At 39.4% G+C, this 18,865-nt stretch overlaps 1 protein-coding gene across 1 annotated transcript in view; it reads right to left on the bottom strand.

The window, feature by feature from the left end:
* Nucleotides 1-13,299, bottom strand: part of MBD5 (methyl-CpG binding domain protein 5) — a 45,797-nt gene extending 32,498 nt beyond the window's left edge. Inside the window, 4 exon segments of the mRNA XM_009697298.1 lie at nt 1,774-3,912; nt 7,072-7,252; nt 7,926-8,028; nt 13,187-13,299. Of these exon segments, the coding sequence (XP_009695600.1) occupies nt 1,774-3,912; nt 7,072-7,252; nt 7,926-8,028; nt 13,187-13,299 (2,536 nt within the window).
* Nucleotides 13,300-18,865: the final 5,566 nt, after the last annotated feature.

Raw genomic sequence — 18,865 nt, forward strand, 5'->3', positions numbered from 1 at the left:
CTGAAGACAGCCTTCACGAGCGGTCCCAGCTACCACTGTACCAAAGGAGGGCATGGCTACAGCATAAGCCTTGGGTCAAAGTGATGGAGCAGGAACAAGAAGATCCCACGTGGGGATGACCTTGGATTCTCGTTCTTAGAAGACCACTTTAAGTCTTTAGCAACATTTTATTGATAACTTTTATGTAACGTAAAACTTCTGTTTGCCTTGAACCTTTACAACCCTTACCCCACACGGGGTGAATTACTACTGCTCAGCTTCTTGACGGTAACCGCTGGTGCACAGGCTCTCATCTCACATAACATTCAGTCTTTTCTGTTCTCTGGAGGGTAAGTTAATGTAGTCCAATGCTGCAATAACTTCACAGCATTCTTCAGCTGTGTGGACAGTGACGATTCAGAAGAACCCACACACACCAGTGGTCCCCACTGAACTCAACAGAGGTGGAAACCCAAAGAGTTCCTGCTAAAGGGATTTTGTAGTATGTTTAGTGAGACAGGGAAGCAAGCTCCTAAGGCAAAACCAGACATTTGTTCTGTTCAGAACAGAGTACAAAGTCCCAGAAGAGACAGACTATATCAGGAAATACTCCTTTTTGTCAGCATGACAAGGCAAAACAGCCACGCAAGGATTAATAGCTGCTTGCTTGCAACACACACCACCAATATAGCTAAAGGAAAAAAATGCCTTTTTTTCCCCAGGAATGGAGAGAAACCCTTAAAAGTCATCAGAAACTGTGACCAGCATAATATTAGAAAATTATTTTTCTATAATTCAGTTTTTATATAATTCCATTCCGTATTTTAAAGAATAAACAGCTCTCTCGGAGGCAGCTCAGGAATACATATCAGGTTCTTTCTTGGGTTAATGAGAGAGACCGCTTGCACGCTTACAGTCACTTTTGTCTGACCTGATGTAGTTTAGCTATGATTGTATCAAACACACGCTTTGAAAGTTAACCAAGCCGAAAGACTGAAATATCAAATGGGTTTCTTTCTGCTTAACAAATTAACACAGTAAAACTGCATACTTCGTTCAACCAGTAGTAGTTAAACGACATACAAATTTTTGAGCTGTTTCCCTCAGCACGGAGATGGCAACAGTAGCGTACCTGTTTCCTCTCCCAAGACTTCACTGATGAATGAACGAGGAAATCTCCCTCTATACTCTGCCAACTGAATATACACTTTATTCAACCATTTAAATACCAGCTTAGTAAAATTATCACGATAAAGGTAAACACAGACTCAGCATTGCTCCGCGCTGTCCTCGAAAAGGGTTATTTTGGTAAACTTCTGTACTCCTAGTATCTGCTCCCATCTCTGGTAACGCCAGCTCTTTAATGCACCAGTAAAGAATGCATGTATAGTCTGGACATACACTGCCAGGTCAGCCATAGCATTCTAGGGTTGAATTAGCAGGGCATGCTGCAAAAAAACCCCAATTTATTTGGGCAAGTGACAAAAGCTGAGGTTTGGGTATGTAAAAAAGTGCATGGATTTTATTTATGCGGAGTGTGCGGGAGTTAATAGAAGCAAGAGTAGTCACAGGAAGGAGGCCAGGATGATTTTGTCCAGAAAAAGGGATATATATTTTAGTCTACCACTGGTTTTGCTTATTTGTTTTATTTTCGAGCATCTGGGTATCAGCACGGAATAGGCATACTTTTCATATTGGTAAACTCAAGATACGTAAAAGGAACCCGTTTAAAAATAGTCATCATATATTTCCAAGCAGTCAAACATAGGGGTATCCTTTTAGAAGGAAACGTACCTGCTTCAGGACTTGTTTGATTACAGCTGCTAACAATGCTGTTTGGTATCACTGGAGTGGAGGATGCCTGGATTCTCGACTGAGGTGGGTTCGGATGTAATGAATTTCCTAAAGCCATTCCTGACTGACTGAGCATCCCACAGTTCCCGCTAGCCTGCATCTGATTTATTAAACCTGCAAGATGGTTGGCCGTGCCCGGGCTAGTACCGTGGACAAAGTTAGTGTTTGCGTTCTGGCAGTGCACACCTTCCCCTCGCAAGGGTAAACTCTGTGCCAGCGAGTTCTGGAGACTGCCAGAGTTCATACTGGTGTCTGCAAAATGCATCTGGTTACCAGAGCAAGATAAAGCAGTATTTGAGCTCCCACAACTGGTGGTACTATTGCTGCTCATGTGAGAGCTTTGACAACTCATGGACTGAAGTAGCTGGGACATAGAACTGATGGGAAAGGAGCTTTGACTTTGCTTTCTTATCAGATCAGATCCAGCTTTGGAAACTCCAGAATTGTCCAACTGAGACTGTCTCAGCAAACTCAACACCGTGGTGGTCGGTTGCTTTCTTTTTCTCAGAGGATCTTTTTGCTGAGACATCAATTTATCTCTCAGCGCCGCTCGGCCACTTTGCCCTTCAGTCGTTGGTAGAAGCACGTTGGCAGCGGGAGGGAACATGGTATTTAAAGTGCTATGTCCTTCGTTGTTGCCACCGCTGGCAACAGGTCCAGAATTGCTACTGCTGTTACTGTTGTTACCAGCAAGTTTATTTTGATTTGCTAGCTGTGCTTTGGCTGCTGCTGAGAGTAAACTGCTTGCTGGAAAAGAGGCAGCATTGTGCTGGTTCAAGATCTGATTTAAAGGCATTCCCAGCAAACCAGGCTGACTCTTCAAGGAACCACTTCCAGCCGATGCAGTAGAAAAAACTGCATTGTTTGGAGGATTTAATACATTACTCATTCCAGCAATTAATGGGTTAGGGATGTCCTTGTACTGATTAAGTCCATCATGCTTGGTGGAAGGGCTAGATGGCATAGACGGTCTCGGTGACCCTATTGTTGACCTTGGGGACCTGGGAGGAACCTTAATACCACTACAGGATGACTGTGGTCCTACTGGAGGCAGCAGGAAATTTCCATGATCTGATGACGTGGAAGAAGAACGTGATCTTTGGGGAGAAGCCTCGATCCTTCCAATCCCGGATCCCATCATATGAACTGGGGACGTCACTGGTGAAGGAGAGAGGGAAGTTGAAGCAGAATGCTGAACTCTTTGAACGTGACTTCCATGGTTCATGTGACCAGGTTTTACAGTTGGCAAAGGAAGATTACTTGGCAAAGGGACGACAGCAGGAGGCATGCTTACATTCATCACGGGTACCTGAGAGTGGACGTTTGAATGGAAAGTAGTTGGGTTAATGATCACAGGATTCTGATTCACTGGTTTGCTAGGAATAGGGTCAAGTATGCCAAGCGGATCCTTTTCTGATGTTAATGGCTTTTTCTGAAGAGCACAAGAAGGCGGTGGAGGAGGCGGGGGTGGACCTTGGGGCGGTTTATGGTGAAACATTGCTCGTGGTATTTCCATACCGGTTGAAAAATTACACATGGGTTTTTTCATTACTGGGCTTTTTGTGGTCAAGGTGGGGGAAAGAGGTATATTAGTCCTTCCAGCCATTGCACAGGATGACTGTATGGGAGAGCCATGTAGCATTACTGATGGTGGAGATAGAGGTGTCCTGTTCATGTGAATAGGACTAGAGTTGGGTGCTCCATGAAAACTGGGATTGTTCCTTGTGAAAACATCAGGGCTTCCAAGCGGGTCAGTCCTAGGAGAGATTGAGCCATCTCCGTATATCTGTGATCCTGATGAAGCTGGACTGGGCATCCCACCATGACTGCCACGATATGGAGACTTCTGTCCAAGTTCATTACTACCCAATCTCTGCCTAGGATAGACAGAATGAAGTTCTTGTTGCTGGCTTCCAGCCATTTCTTGCACGTAAAGCCTACCCATGGCATTAGATGCCCCTATCATCAACTTGAAAGGAGTCTTACATTCTGGCATCACAGAATTTGTAATTCCTTCATGTGATTTATTCCTCATTGATCTTGGAGTTGCTGCTCGAGTAGGAACTACTGGAGTTGCACCTGATATTAAAAACACAACAGTTACCGTTTTGAAATCTGGTATCACACATTTCAGTGCAAAACTACTGTGTGTGAAAACATTCATAAAAGCCAGAAAGCCTTTTGGCTAAACTTTTGCCTCAACAGAAATAAAACCTAAATCACCAAGTAGTTGCTGGAATGGCGCATGCTACCCCACTACATAGCGCAGATGTATAGACCTTAACTCCACATCCCGTATAAAGACTGCATAAATGTGGACAACTAAATCTTTTTCCTTCCCTTTTGTCTTTTCTTTCTTACCATCATCTCCAGCATTACCACTTTGGCTACGGCTAGAAGAGCTGGCAGGAGGAGCAGGCTATCAATGTCGCAGGGAAAAGGAGCCTCTGGCACCATCTATTGAGTACAGGAGGAACAAAGCCCAAGAAGGGTTTAGACTAATTTCTCCACACCCTACAGAGAAAAGGGTCCTGCCACAAACCCTATTCCGTGATGAGGATGAACGGGGAGCTGTGCTGTACGACTTCGGCCCGGATTTCTATTCAGTCAAGCACCTAACTGTGGGGACCTAAGAGACCATGGCTGTGCTGGGCAGGATGCAGCTCCTCCCGTTGCTCCGCATCGCTCGCTGGCACCAAGGGCACTGAGCTCCAGCCCTCCGAGTTAATCCGTTCCTGGGAACTGCCTTGCTAAAATGGTGAGGAAATACATTATATCACATCCTGTACTACTTTACTGAATTAAGGCTCTTCCTGCACCTTCCTCAACAAGCTTTTCTTGGGGTGAAGATGCCAAATTAAAGAAGGGGCTCTACCTTACACATTTTTCAGGATAAAGGCCTTGTGGATATTTGCATATGCAGACACATGAACCCCTCTACAATGGAAAAATTTCCTGTAAATTCCAGCTTTGAGACTAGACTTTCCTACAAGCAGAAGATCACTTTCCTTTTCTGCCCACTAACATCAGTTGTATTCAAAAAAAATTTTTTTCCCATGTTTGGCTTTAAGAATCCCATCACAAGCAGCTTCAAGTCTGGCAGAGTTCCTGCCAGTTTTGCTGCTCTGGGAATTTGTAATTCAGCTTGCAGTGTGAGCTCCGTAAGGGAAAATGAATGCATTTTTGGCAAAATATGAATATGGAAACTTAAACTTGAGTAATCAGCTAAAGATTTCATGTTCAAATGAATTCAGAGGTGCCTTTAAATTTCTCTACTCACAAGAACCCAATTCCCTTCTTTCCTTCAGCCTGGCTATAGGAGACAGATGTCACTGACAATCCTGCCTTCATCTTATTTGCTCAATCAGCTACATCATGACAAAACCAAACATATTACCTTTCCCAAAATACAACCAAAGTCTCATTTAGGGGACAAAGCTCAAGACTGAACTGCAAAGCGAAATATGTATGAGAACTCTCACCTTGAATGCTGGACCTAAGCAAATGATCAAATTTAAGTGTGCATAAATGAAAAGACATTTCGTTTACAAAGGCAATTTATTGGGAAATTTTCTTTGCTTAGTGCACGGAAGTCTGATCAACAGAGAATGTAAGACCACATAAATGTGACTTGTGCCTTCAATATTTAGCTGGTTTTACCTCCTTCATTTTGCTCATTTTTTGAAAACAGAAATGTAATTTAAGTACTACTCATAAAGAGTAAAAAAAATAATAAGGAAAATGCATAGTAATTTGGGAAAGTGCACTGTTCGTTTTAAAGATGAAATTACATTGCAAAAAACAATTTAAAAAAGCTTTAAAATCATAAATAGCAATTTGAAAATGCAAGAGCACATCAGTACTGTGAACAGTACTGGTATCTCAGCGTTGTCTATGTATCTGAAATTTATTATTTATTTTTATACTCTTAAAATTTTCCACTTTGAAGTCAAACTACAGAGCGGTTAGCAATTAGCCAGATATTATTACGGCAATGTAGGGGTGCAAAAGATCTCTCAGATTATCAGGGGCCACTTCCCAGAAGTCGCATGCATCAGAGTACGTAACCATAAACTTACTGAGCTCTTTCTTAAAAGTAACCTTCACTCCTTTGTCCTAACCATTTGTAAGACTACTTCAGAATCTTTTGTAATCCTTACAAAGTACTTAATTTTCAGTTAAAGTTTCTATGCAACTCTGGTTTTGTAGCTGTTTCTTTCAGCACTAACTTTGTCCTTTAGCTTAAGTAGCTTTATTTTCTGGTGCTGATTCTCCTGATGTCTTTATTGATGGCAATCCTATCTCCTTTCAGCCACCATTTTGCTAGGTTCAACAAGCTAAACAGTTTTAGATGACTTTCATAAAAGAGGTTTTGCAGTTCACAAAGAGAAAAGCCTCTTCTCTATTTCAGCTTGAGTGCCGGTAGCGAGAACAGGGGTGCAGGAAGGCAGTAAGCACACAACAGCATTTGTATTTCTCTCTCCTAGAGTCACATTGATCCGCACCATACTGCCATCTGGTACTGCTCATAGGCATCTTTGATCAGCTACTATATCTAGGTCTTCTTTCTCAATAATTTACAGCTAATAGCTTTTTTTCACTAGTCCCCAGGTGAATAACCTTACAATTAACAGGATTTGTTGCTATACCTTTTCTTTCACTCCAGATCGCAATGATCCACCAGTTTTTCAACGTTTTGATCTTCTCTTGTTTTCATAATACCTGTCAACTTCATCCATCAACAAATTACCTCTTTTTTGTTGATATGGATAATTAAAATGCTAATCCAGGTTGGTCCCCAAAAATAATCCTTGAGAAATTACAGTGGAGATCTTCTCTCATTGGATATTCTGCCTTTCAATACAATTTCCCATTTAGACAAGTCCTTAGCCACATTCTAATCCCTTTATAATCACTTTATTCTGCTTCTCTAATTTCCCATGTGACAGAATATCAGACGTATTACTACAGTTCCAAAAGATGAGCGCTAATGTATTTTCTTTGTCTAGAATAATCTGATATCTTTTCCAAGAAAATGATGCTCTTAGTCTGGGATGACCTGCTTTTTTAGACTCATTTTCTATCTACCTACATCTCTCCAATTACTACCTCTATTTTTTCCTCGAATCTGTTTACTGTTGCACTCACAGATACATTAGACTTTTGGGTATGTTTTTGCATAGTATTTATCTATACTTAAAATTAGGTAATTACATGATTCTGCACGATTTTACTCACTTGTTCCACCACCAGGACTAGTTAGAACTAGTGAAGGATGTGGTGCTTCCATGCTTTTATGAAGTGTAGCCACAGCAATAATTTTCCTTTTATGTATGCATAGTTTGGTGACATCTTCGTCTGCTTTAACATCTTCAGCAGTTCTCTGCTTCACAGCAGCTCCAGGATCAAAATTAAAGACCTGAGAGTAAAAATTCCAATGTTTAAAATAACGATTATAGGCAGCAAACTCACCAAATATACTTCAACCAGAAATTTTACATAGAATTAAATTTCCTTCTGTTCCTTAGAGCTATCTGACTGCTCCTACATTGTCCAAGAGATACCTTTACAGTATGTTTTGAAATTACAAATAAAAAGTGAGTATAGTTATCATAAGTAAACAGAGTCATGGAAGTTGTCATCTAGCAACAGAACTTTAACATTCAGTATCAAGCATATGGAGAAAAAAAGGAGAAAGGACCATGCGTATTTGAGATTGCCCTGTGATTAAGAAGAGAAATTTACAGTTTGTGTATAGATGATGAAATTGTGAAGCCGATATTGAAGCTATCATGCAAATCAGTGTCTTGCTCTGATTCTCACATGTTAACACAATGCTGTTGATGGTACGTTTCCAGTTTCATAGCAAAATGTTCAAACTATATAAAAATGGAGTCAGATCTTTTCCATGAGGGGAGAAGGCAGAGAGGAGACTCATTTTGTATTTTATGGTAAATCTTTGGGTGTATACCACTTATCTCATTTTATATATATGATCTGAACAGAGATTAAGTCACAGCATAGCACATCAGCTGACATAGTTAGCTCATAAGGATTATAGCACTGAGATCCAAAATGATGCTTTTCTTTACCTTGGGAAGAACAAGAGGACATTCTAGGCCACACTTGCATGTTCCATCAGTCAGCAAGTAAGTCTTCACCTGCTCCAAGCAGGATAATAAAGACCCACTGGGACTGTAAAGGAACAGAAATTATGAATACAAACTATTTGAGAGGTCATGACGTCTATCTACCATTCTCACAGCTCACATAGAGAGTGTTTAAAATAACACAGCTAAGATTTCAAAATTTGTTTCACAGGACTTCTTGCTTTTAGTCAAGAACTGAGATGATATTCATCAAAAACAGCCACCCTCCCCCCAACATTTTAAAGGAAGATTTTACTATAGAAAAATAAACACAGCAAGTGCAGAGAAAAGAGAGTAACTGAGATCACTGATATTTACTATTCACATTACAACCCTGCTTGAAAGTCTCAACTACTGCCTAACTACACTAAGATTATTTTTCTTCCTCCTGTCTCCTACAAAGTGTAACACACAGGCGGAGTGCAGTCCCCAGGGACCTCCTCCCTCTCCATCCCATCACTGCAGTTCCAGGCAGGCACGATGGTCATCTCTACATTTTAGGGCTGGGACCTAATTTAAAAGAAAAACCAACCAAACAAAAGTGTGTTTCAAGAAGTATGAGAAACCCCATATAGAAAAGGGGTGCAGTAACAAAACTTGCTGCTGGGTGTCTTAGTTGCATAAAGAGTTTGGTTTCATTCAGCTAAAATTTCAACCCTCTCACTGAAAGTGAGAAATATTACACCAAGAAGCCAATTCAGTGAGTTTCTGATAAACTGCACTCGGATTTCTCTAACTCCCACCAGAAAATCATTATCTCCATATCCAAAAATAGGACACTGGAAGTTCTGTTACGGCAAAATCACTAATTCATAAGATGAAAAAAGTTCTCATGTCACAAGCCTCTAACTTCCAGATTGCTCTTCATTACTTAGCCATTTAAACTGTTTATCAGGGAAAGAATACAATAATTTATGAGGACTGACTAAAACACTGGTTCTTAATGGCAGCTGTAAATAGCCCTTATTTTAAGAAAAACAACTTAAGTGGAATAGTTTGGATCACAAAAACAGTCAAGAATCAAAATTCCAAACTGTGACAAACTTCCATACTTAAAACCTGATGTATAAACACCTAATTCTGCAGAAGAACCAAGTCACATATAAAACAACACCTGCAAGTGATGTTTAAAGTTATGCTGACAGTTTAAGTAATTTATTTAATTCAGACTTGCCCTGAAATAGTTATGTTAGAGAGAACTGCCCAGGTCGAATTTGTGTAACAGTGCCAGTTCTGAGGTTAAGAGAGATAAAAGAGCAATCTAAAAACAATGGTATAGGTATGAAGCGATAGATAGGTCAGAAAGTCAAACCTTCCCTGTCTTAAACTGAAATACTTAGGAAGCAGGGGGAAATTATTTTTATTTATTTTAATTTCAGCTATAGACCGGTTAAACCACAATGCTACCATTATCGCATTTTAACTCAGTGAGTATCCCTTGTTCTCTACTTTGGCTCCGCACCTCTAGCACCAGCCGATCACAGAACCATAGAATCATTTGGGCTGGAAGGGACCTTCAGAGGTCATCTGGTCCATCCCTCCTGCGGTGAGCAGGGACATCTCCAACTAGATAAGGTTGCTCAGAGCCCCATCCAGCCTGACCTTGAATGCCTCCAGGGATGGGGCTTCCACCACCTCTCTGGGCAACCTGTTCCAGTGCTTTACCACCCTCCTTGTAAAAAATATTTTCCTTATGTCAAGTCTAAATCTACCCTCTTTTAGTTTAAAACCATTACCCCTTGTTCTGTCACAGCAGACCCTGCTAAAAAGTCTGTCACCATCTCTCATATAGGCCCCCTTCAGGTATTGGAAGGCTGCAATGAGGTCACCTCGAAGCCCTCTCTTCTCCAGGCTGAACAACCCCAACTCTCTCAGCCTGTCAATCACTTTGGACTTTCCCAACCTGTCCTGACTACGCACGCAGGAGGGACTGCTCACCCCAGGCAAGGTCCACACTTGAAGATGTAACATCTTCCCACGGGAGCAACTCAGACTGGCATTTGCTCTGCACTATCCCATCTACACGCAAAACCTCTACAGACACTTTCTGTGATGCTCAAAAACCTCATGTTAAAAGGCATCCCTGGGAATATGCTCCGGAGTCAGGATGTCATTTTATTTGCATTGGTAAAAAAGGCCTACTGAGCAGCATGAGTAAAGCTATACCATCAGAGTTCATTTTTTCCCCTATTTCTAGAATAAAGCAATTTTAAATAGCCTCCCTTGGCGTACAGTTTGCCTGGGCACACATACCCAGTTCAGGCACAAGAAGATACTGGAGCCTTGTAACAACAGACCTGTCAAGGCTCCATCGATGATCAGTGGGTGTAAAGGAAGGTCTGGATACTCACGCTTACCAGGAGGGCACTGTGGATCACTCCACTGAATCTATGGCATGTGGGATTCAGCATCCCTACTGCCATATACGCATGGTTATTTGTCCACAAGAAACAAGAGAATCTAAAAAAGGCCCATTTTTTTCTGTTCCTGCCTTGTTCCTGGGCACACCTATGGAATTGCAAAGTATCTTTTGTGTGCACAAATTTCCTCACACTTCTATACTGCAAAGGATAACCCACAGTTTCCTTTGTAAGAAACTACCAGGTTTTTTTCAGCACTGAGGTCAACCAGAAGTTTTACGTCTCAAAAAACCCAAAAAAGAGCAAATTATCAAATACATTAGGATCTGTTACTGACAGCTGTGAAATCTGGTCCCATAATTAGAGAGCTTTTCTCAGTTTATTCCACTGACGACTATTCATGACCAGTAAGCTGAAGAAGAGATTTAGGTCCTGCTTTAAGGCAGCAGCACAGTTTTACTAAGTCAAGCACTGAGACTCAACTCAGTGCTTTTACCAGGTAATAGAAACGAGTTAATTAACGATTTTAATCCAAAGTAACTGTTGACAGTTGATATAAAGTGTGTGTGCTTTATAAGGAAGCACAAATAGAATGAGTCCTTATTCACCTGGGATCATCTATTCTAGTTAAATCATGTCAGATCTTAATATATACACTAATTTTCCCTTGGATAGCTTTTGAGTCAATATTATTTGACCTTTCATTCTCTGTAATAAATGCTGTGTGTATTTTCAGGGTGGTTGTTCTTTCAGAAGGGCAGTGCAGCACTACAGCAGGTTACCCAGAGAGGTTGTGGAAACTCAATTCTTGAAGACACAGCTGGCGAAACCAAGGGCTGATCTGATCGAGTAATACGGACACTCGAGGTCAAGCAGGAGGTTGGCTTATTTGACTTCCATCCTCTCCAACCAACATGTCCTACTCTGTGTCTTTCATCAAATAAGAATGTAAGAGCTGTGGACCATACTAAGCGCCTTTACTTCATCAGAATAGCTTACAGAAGACAACCAGAAAATTAACCATTGGATTAAAGAGAAAAAAAAATACATGGGTAAAACTTGGGAAGAGGGCAGAAATAATACAAGCTTCCCCAAGCTGAAAAAGGCAACTGGTAAACTTGATTAATAGGGTCAACTAGAATAAAAAGAGTGCTTTGTGTAAGGCAATTCAGAACTGAAATATTAAGAAAGTCCCCCTGAACAAAGAGAACATTTATAAAGAGAAGCTAGAAAAGCAAGTAACTCTCAGAATTATACCAACTTTTGCTAGTTCATAAACATGTAGGAGACGTGCCTGAAGAAGCAGCACAAGCTTTGTGGCCTGCTTCTTATAGCTGTAGAAAATGAAGTTCAAAAGCAGGTAGGATCATCAGGTATATAAAAATACCACAGCATTATATGTCCTGATGCCTGAATAAAGAGAAGACAGGAAAAAAAACCCAACCCCGCAACTTTTTCTTTCTCATTGATTTTTAACTAAGGCAGAGGTCCAGTAAATTATAGCTGTAATGAGAAATACAAGGGGAAGGCGATTTATCTTTGACATGCGTATCGCTGACATGGATTTTGTTTGATTCTGCTAATTGAGAATACAAACAAGAAATCCTGGAATGCATTTGATCTTTTATGGTAGTTTAGTGTAAAATTGGAGTATGCTTTGACTCATTAAAGAATTCTGTATTGGTAACACAAAAATGTTGTGAAGAAGTGGTTATTTTAATCACAGAATAGTGGAATAAGATTAAGCAAATAACAGACTGATAATCATTTAGATTTCTGTGATGTAAACTTGATGTACCCATTTTTTGTTAAAGCTAACTTTGATCTTTTTTCCAATAACATTTAATTTATAGTCTCTTTGTCTGAACAATTCATTTAATAGTAATTTCAATGCATTTCTTTGTGATTGTTCCAGGGTGAAGCAAAAAAACCCAATAAGCTAACAAAATGAACAAATAAAATCCCTAGAACTTTGGCTTTAGGCCTGTGTTCCTGTTTTTTCTACATGAGAAATGTGGGGAATCCATACAAGTAAATCTTGCTGGAGAACGCTGACCTTCACAGGGCACATAAGAACAGATGTTTTTTTTGCAGCTACTAAGTAGTTACATCAACTAAACTTCCTTTCAAAGGTGACTAAGTAAAACAGAAGTATAATGGAGACCAGGAACATAAACCCAGAAGAGACTTAGGGAAGAAGAGCTACAGAATGTCAGGATAAAGTTGCACGGCACTGCGTGAATGGAGCTGAAGGCTTGCTGCTGACAGAAGAAGAAAGTCCCACTCTATGTTACGTGCCATGAACTGTTTGCACGCCTTGAACACTGCTTTGAACTCAACCAGCAAAAGGCTCTTACAAAAAGCTCATGCTGGTGCAAGGAAAAGGCAACGCCTACATCTCCGGGAGCAGGCAAAAGACCGCAGAGATTTCCCATCATCTCAGGTGTGGCATATAAATAAACCTCTGGTTAGTTTAATTGTAAAAGGCTTGAATAACAAAGATATTAAGTAAGGTTAAATCTGCTACTGCTCTGCTTTAAAATCCATATGACAATAGTAAGTAATAAAGAACTATTCATGCCTAAAGCAGAACGTACAGTGAGGATTATCAAATTTTCAAGACCAAGCAATATTAGATTTGAGACTATGTTAAGGGCTTGCAAATGGCACAACTGATATTAAGTGGACCTCACTAATATCAGCAGAAAAACTGATCTTGCACTTCCAAAAGATCAAGCCCTTGAAGTTTCTGAGTACGAACGATTAGCCGAGTCACTGATTTACCACACGTTCTGGTAAAACGACAACGAAAGCCAACCCAGTAACCACCTCAGATAAGCTTACCTGATATAGAGCACTCCACTTTGGTCCACCCGTCGCTGCCAACCAACGGGAACTTGCACTGCTGGTGGCCCTCCATCCGTGTCCCCTCCGTCACACTCCTTTCCACCATTCATTTTTCTGTTTCTGTTTACGAGTCTTCAAAGATATCAACAGTAAGATGATATCCTTTTACTACATGTCATCATGGCCTCCCAAAGAAGGCCATTCAGTACACCTTTCCCCAAATTGTACAAAGTGCATTGGGAGGCTCCAGCTCAGTTTGAAACCAAGTCCTTAAAAGTGGCCATTTTTGTTAATGAGTCAGTTTCCCATTATAATCCACATTAAATATGCAATGTTTAACTCCTTATATATTCATAAGGATGAACTATATAGACAAAAATTAGTGCTTCCAACTTGGGAAAATCATAATTCACCAATCCTTTGTTACCTGTCAGAAAGGAGAATGGGGAAAAGGAGAATTTCTAGTTCAACAGCATGGCTCCAAGCGTGATGACTGTCTAAGATAACTTGTACTTTGTGAAAGCTCGTCTCATTTTTATAAATATGAGTCAGATCTAATACCTCCAGGTATTATACCCTTTATATGCCACATTCTTTTTGTTTTCTTTTTATCTTCCGTTCATTATCCAAGTTGTCTTCTTGAGTTTCTTTCATGACTCCCTGGCTCCAATGAAACAGCCTGAAAAATACAGATATAGAAAACACATGAGCTATTTTCTGAAGTCTTTCAGCCCGGTTCAGTAGTAACTCATGAAGAGGTATATAGCTGCATCCATTTAAAGAGCTCAGAATCAAAATTTTAAATGTCAATGGAACCATCAAAATAAGGCTTAAGGTAAATATAATCCTGCTAGCATATTCTATTTATATGTGGATGCAACACAGCCACATCTTAAAAGCTATGAGAGTGCAACTCTTACTAAATAGTTAATGTAGACTTTGAGTGAATTAAAGGGATGTATCTTTTAACTGAATAGTTTCACATATGCTTCTGTTCAGAATTATCAACAGATGACTAGCTTGATTAATGCCCTATAAATTGTTTATAAAACTGAATGAATTTAATGTGAAGGAAGCTGCTTCTAGGGTTGATAATATCCATAAAAATGGAAAAACCCTGCATTTAGACTAAATTAAAATAATCACCTTACAAAAATTGTATAATAAAAAGGGTAAAGCCAGCGTGAATGCACTGATTTCAAAATACCTATGAAACAACCTGAATATCATAAATAATAATTCCCCCCATATGATTATACTGTATGAGCGAATCTTCATGAAAGAAGTTCAGAATGACATGAACTGTGTTACTCCCCAAAATAGTTTTTCAAGTTGACCAGGTGGGACTTAACTCTTGAGACTGGATGTTTTATTAAGGTGAGGCAAACATGGAATACGTGATTCAAATAGTAAATACATCTGAAAAAGCAACTATCCTAGAACTCAAATGTCAGATGGCATTGATGACTATTGTAGTAACAACGCTAGCAGCTTTTATTTGGAATTGCATGTCAATTCTGCCATATTCCTAATACTAATGTTATGCTAACATTTTAAAACATAGTAAATGTTACTACAGACCTGACTGATTTTAATAAGAAAAGGTTTTTTGAGATAGAAATGGAACATAATCTTAGGATCCTACAACATTTCTGCACCAACAGTATCAACAACACATTACATCAATATTTAACAGTAACAACAGCTCCCTTCCTTCAAGACCTTTTTTACTAATGGAAGACTGCAGAAGCATAAATAAAGTCCTCAAAAATATTCCTTTAAGTACACTTATGCAGTATATTCTCTTTAGATGTGATACTTACAAATGTAAAGTTCAAAACGCTACATAAAGAAAAAAAATAGCCATAGTATTTACAAGAAGGATGCAGACTAGAAAGGCGCTGGCTGGACATTCCCCTTTGACTAAGGTGCTGAAATCTAAAGAATAGAGTGTGATTTTCTGAATAAAGAGGGCGATTTTCTGCAGGATGACACTTTCTAGAATAGCCTGGCACTGTTTTGCAGTGATCTGTTTGAACTTTCCTATACTCCGGAGCACTCCAATAGGATGCAATCCTCGGTTGGCCAAAATTGGGGAAGGGATGAGGAGACTATGATGAGATCCTGCTCACGGACAACGGAGAGGTGACCGAGTACCAGCTAGCGAAGGTTAGAGTGAATGTCATGTGAAACACCTTGCCATCTCTCATATGAAAACAATCTAGCCTTTAATCTTTAAATCTGGTACATAGAAATAGGATTTGGAGAGCACTCGGCAACAGTTCAAGACTCTCTCAGATTTTCAGTTTGGAAGTTTTGGTGTTTGATTGGTTTTATCCTGATTAAGAAGGCAGCAGATGACGTTTCATCAAAACCATGGCAGAATTTACCTTCAAGTTTCAGCATTATTGCTGAATGCTGCATTGGCATTTTTATTACAGGTCCCACGTAAGGCTAAAATAGGTACATAATTCCCCTATCATTTTTAATGAGAAATAACTTTCTGTAATACAGTAAAATCAGAATCAGAAAATAATACATATTTAAAATACTGGAAGCACATAGTACAGGGAAGGTTGCTCATCTCATAGCCCAGTCTTGCTGTGGCTCATGTTGCTATTTAGGGCAATTGCATTGGATCCATTACGAGAAAATAATAGCCATCCATTTCTTTTTCGCACAAGCAGCAGGAGACATTTTGAAGTAACCTTATATTTCTACTAGTTCTGCAATGCTCTGCCTCAGCTAACATCCCATTCCATCACTACCCTCATACTTATCATCATCTAACCAGATAAATCATTTTTCTGTACTGCACATAGCTTGAAATAGTACTACAAGTGGCAAAAGAATTCACTTAGTGGCTTTGTTTGTGGAAAATATTTAAATATTTTTCTCAGTACAGGAATTGGAATAAAATGGCTGCCTTAGTCATATACCTTCAGTCAAAAGTTTATTGTTTGTATGAATTTTTCTTGAGAAGTACTAGAAACTAACTAACTGTAAACTAACCTAAAGATTTGAGTGACGTAAAAAAGAAGAATGAATCAGAGCACAGGTATGATGATCCATTTTCCATTCTTCCCCAGGTACAAAAATACTTCAAACACCACACTCACCCTAAGCAGAAAACAGTGAACAATATATACCAGTATGTACCAATATATACCCAATATATATTGTAACCATTGCACTTTTAAATTAGGCATGAATGGCAAAAGTAAGAGGTTGCCATTGATGTTTCAGTACAGAAATCCTTCATTAAACCCGATGCGGGTCATTGTTATGTGTTATTTTATTTAACTGCATAACACCACAGAAAAGTTAAGCCTAGTCCAGGCCTCTGCAAGAGGAGTTAAACCTCTCGAATCTGGATTCAACAAAAGACACTCTTTGCATGTTCCCAATAACCGGTTATCTGCCAAAGAAAGAAAACAGAGCTAAGAAAGATAGCAGTGAAAAAGAGGACGAGAGTCACTTTAACCAGGCTGGGTCCGGCTCTTCTTCACCCTACCACTGGTGTAGGCTGGCTTTAGAACACATTTTATACGATAAGGCAGCCTAGACAAGAAGCTGTAAGTTTAAAGGGACAACTCGAGGGGACAGTGGCACTGCTCTATCAGGTTTGGCAAACTGTTCGGTGATGGAAAAAAGACAGTTAAATCCCAGTAGGGATCAGTGAATACTCTGACATAGAGAGCATCCATTTGACTACTCAAACCTCTACATTTCTTACCGGTCCAGAATCTTCCAACTCAACAGCAGAAAAATCCCATCTCTTGATGAACCATTTTCCCCTTCTCCATCAAAGTACTCCATCTGAAGCAGTTTGGATTGGGATAGAAAAGATTTGGATTTTGGATGAAACCCAAAGTATTTTGGACACTGGATTCTGTCCAAAGGCCTGATTTTCATCAACCCATGTAATAAATACCTCTTGTCTGTAATCTCATAACAACTCCAGACAACTCATGTTATCTCACCACAAGTAACACAACTTTCCACATCTAAATCAACTACTTCTTTTTTCTGTGCGCCAAGACATGCCGTTTAGATTTGTTTTGCAGTCCAGTTTCATTACAATACGCTTAAAAATATTTCATTGGAGAACTATGCAAAACTACACTGAATTGTTTCCCCTCTTTAGCCCCCTCAACCCCCTTCCCCCACGGAAAATTTCTCCTTAATTTTCATACGCTGAAAGTATGTTTTCAATTTTTGATGCAACTGTCTCGCTTTTTGAAATGTTGCATTTTAGGAAGCCTTTTTGCACACTCAGTTGTTAACGTTTACTTTAACAGCTTTTTAGTCAAGTGATGAAATAGAAAACTTGGTACAAAGAAACTTAAATTAGATACTAATAGTCTAGATTCAGATCTACCACATATGATATGAATATCAATATAACATTTATTTTATTAATAAGCGGACATAGAGCCAGTTAAGACAAATTTTGACAGTCTAACATTGCGAAGATGCTCCATCACTTTTTTCTTATATGAACTTTCAAGTGTGCCTAACAATTCCGTATATCACAAAGGCTACTTAGAGCTTTACAATCCACGCTTGCCTCTCTGATACCAGCACAAAACACAGTGCTTACTTACGGCATGATCAGATTTTGGGTATAAAGTTTTGCAAACATGTAGAATGTACACAAACCATTGCTTATAGATACAAATTGCAATCTCATTTCCCATTCCTTTCTATCACAGAAAAACCTACAAAATACAATCAGAAATAGAAATGCCCTCAAATCTCCATCTTGGGGTTTCAGAACTAACAGGAAGTTTTAGCTTCTTAAGGAGCATTATTTTCAAACCACGCAGTGTTAAAATGAGTTTTTATTTAGTTATCGCTTGCCCACTGTTAATCTGTTTAAGTCTATCAAAGCAATTAGTTAGGATTCTCCTGTATCATCTAATTAGATACAAATGTTGCATCACTTTTTGGGAATGCTTTTCCATTTTGAAAAGAAGCATTCTCTTGACTAATTAGATTGGTATTGAATACTTTATGAAGCCCTATTTTTAGGCGAGTGATTGAACAAACAAATGTGCCTGGAGTATAAAGGAAACCTTTCTTCCTTCAATCTTATCTCATTGTATTGGTATCCGGGACTATAATAGAGCTGTATACATGATATACTCTGGCCTTTGGTTTGAGAAAGACATCTTCATCTTACTCATAAATACAGAGTATTAAGAATACATTGCAACAACCAGAAAATTGATCTGCACCGAATGACTTAATTAAAATGATACATTTTAAATTGCCCTAGTGCCGAATCAGTCCGTACCAGTCCAGCTGCCTTTGGCATTGAATTATTTTGAACTGTATAAAGGACAGTTTTATAACGTACTATAACAAGGCCTATGTATTCCTAATTTTTACCGCTTTTGATGCTGTAGAACTTTTTAAGATTGGAAGACCCCAATTCAACCACTCTATAAAATGATAGTTGTTTGGATGAATTCACTCATAAAGAACAAAAAAACTTCAAGAGTCCAGGCCACTGTACCTATGTCCACTCCACAGTCAATGACCTTTACCAGTAGCCCACTGGACATGCCCCAGCTCAGCCAGCCTTGCCTACCAGCACATGGATGGACAGAACCCTACAGTATTTGATTTCGTATGCTGCCAGACCAGATAGAATCATAGAATCATTATGGT

The sequence above is a fragment of the Cariama cristata genome, unplaced genomic scaffold (genome assembly GCF_000690535.1).
Source record: "Cariama cristata isolate BGI_N322 unplaced genomic scaffold, ASM69053v1 scaffold6153, whole genome shotgun sequence".
NCBI lineage: Eukaryota > Metazoa > Chordata > Aves > Cariamiformes > Cariamidae > Cariama > Cariama cristata.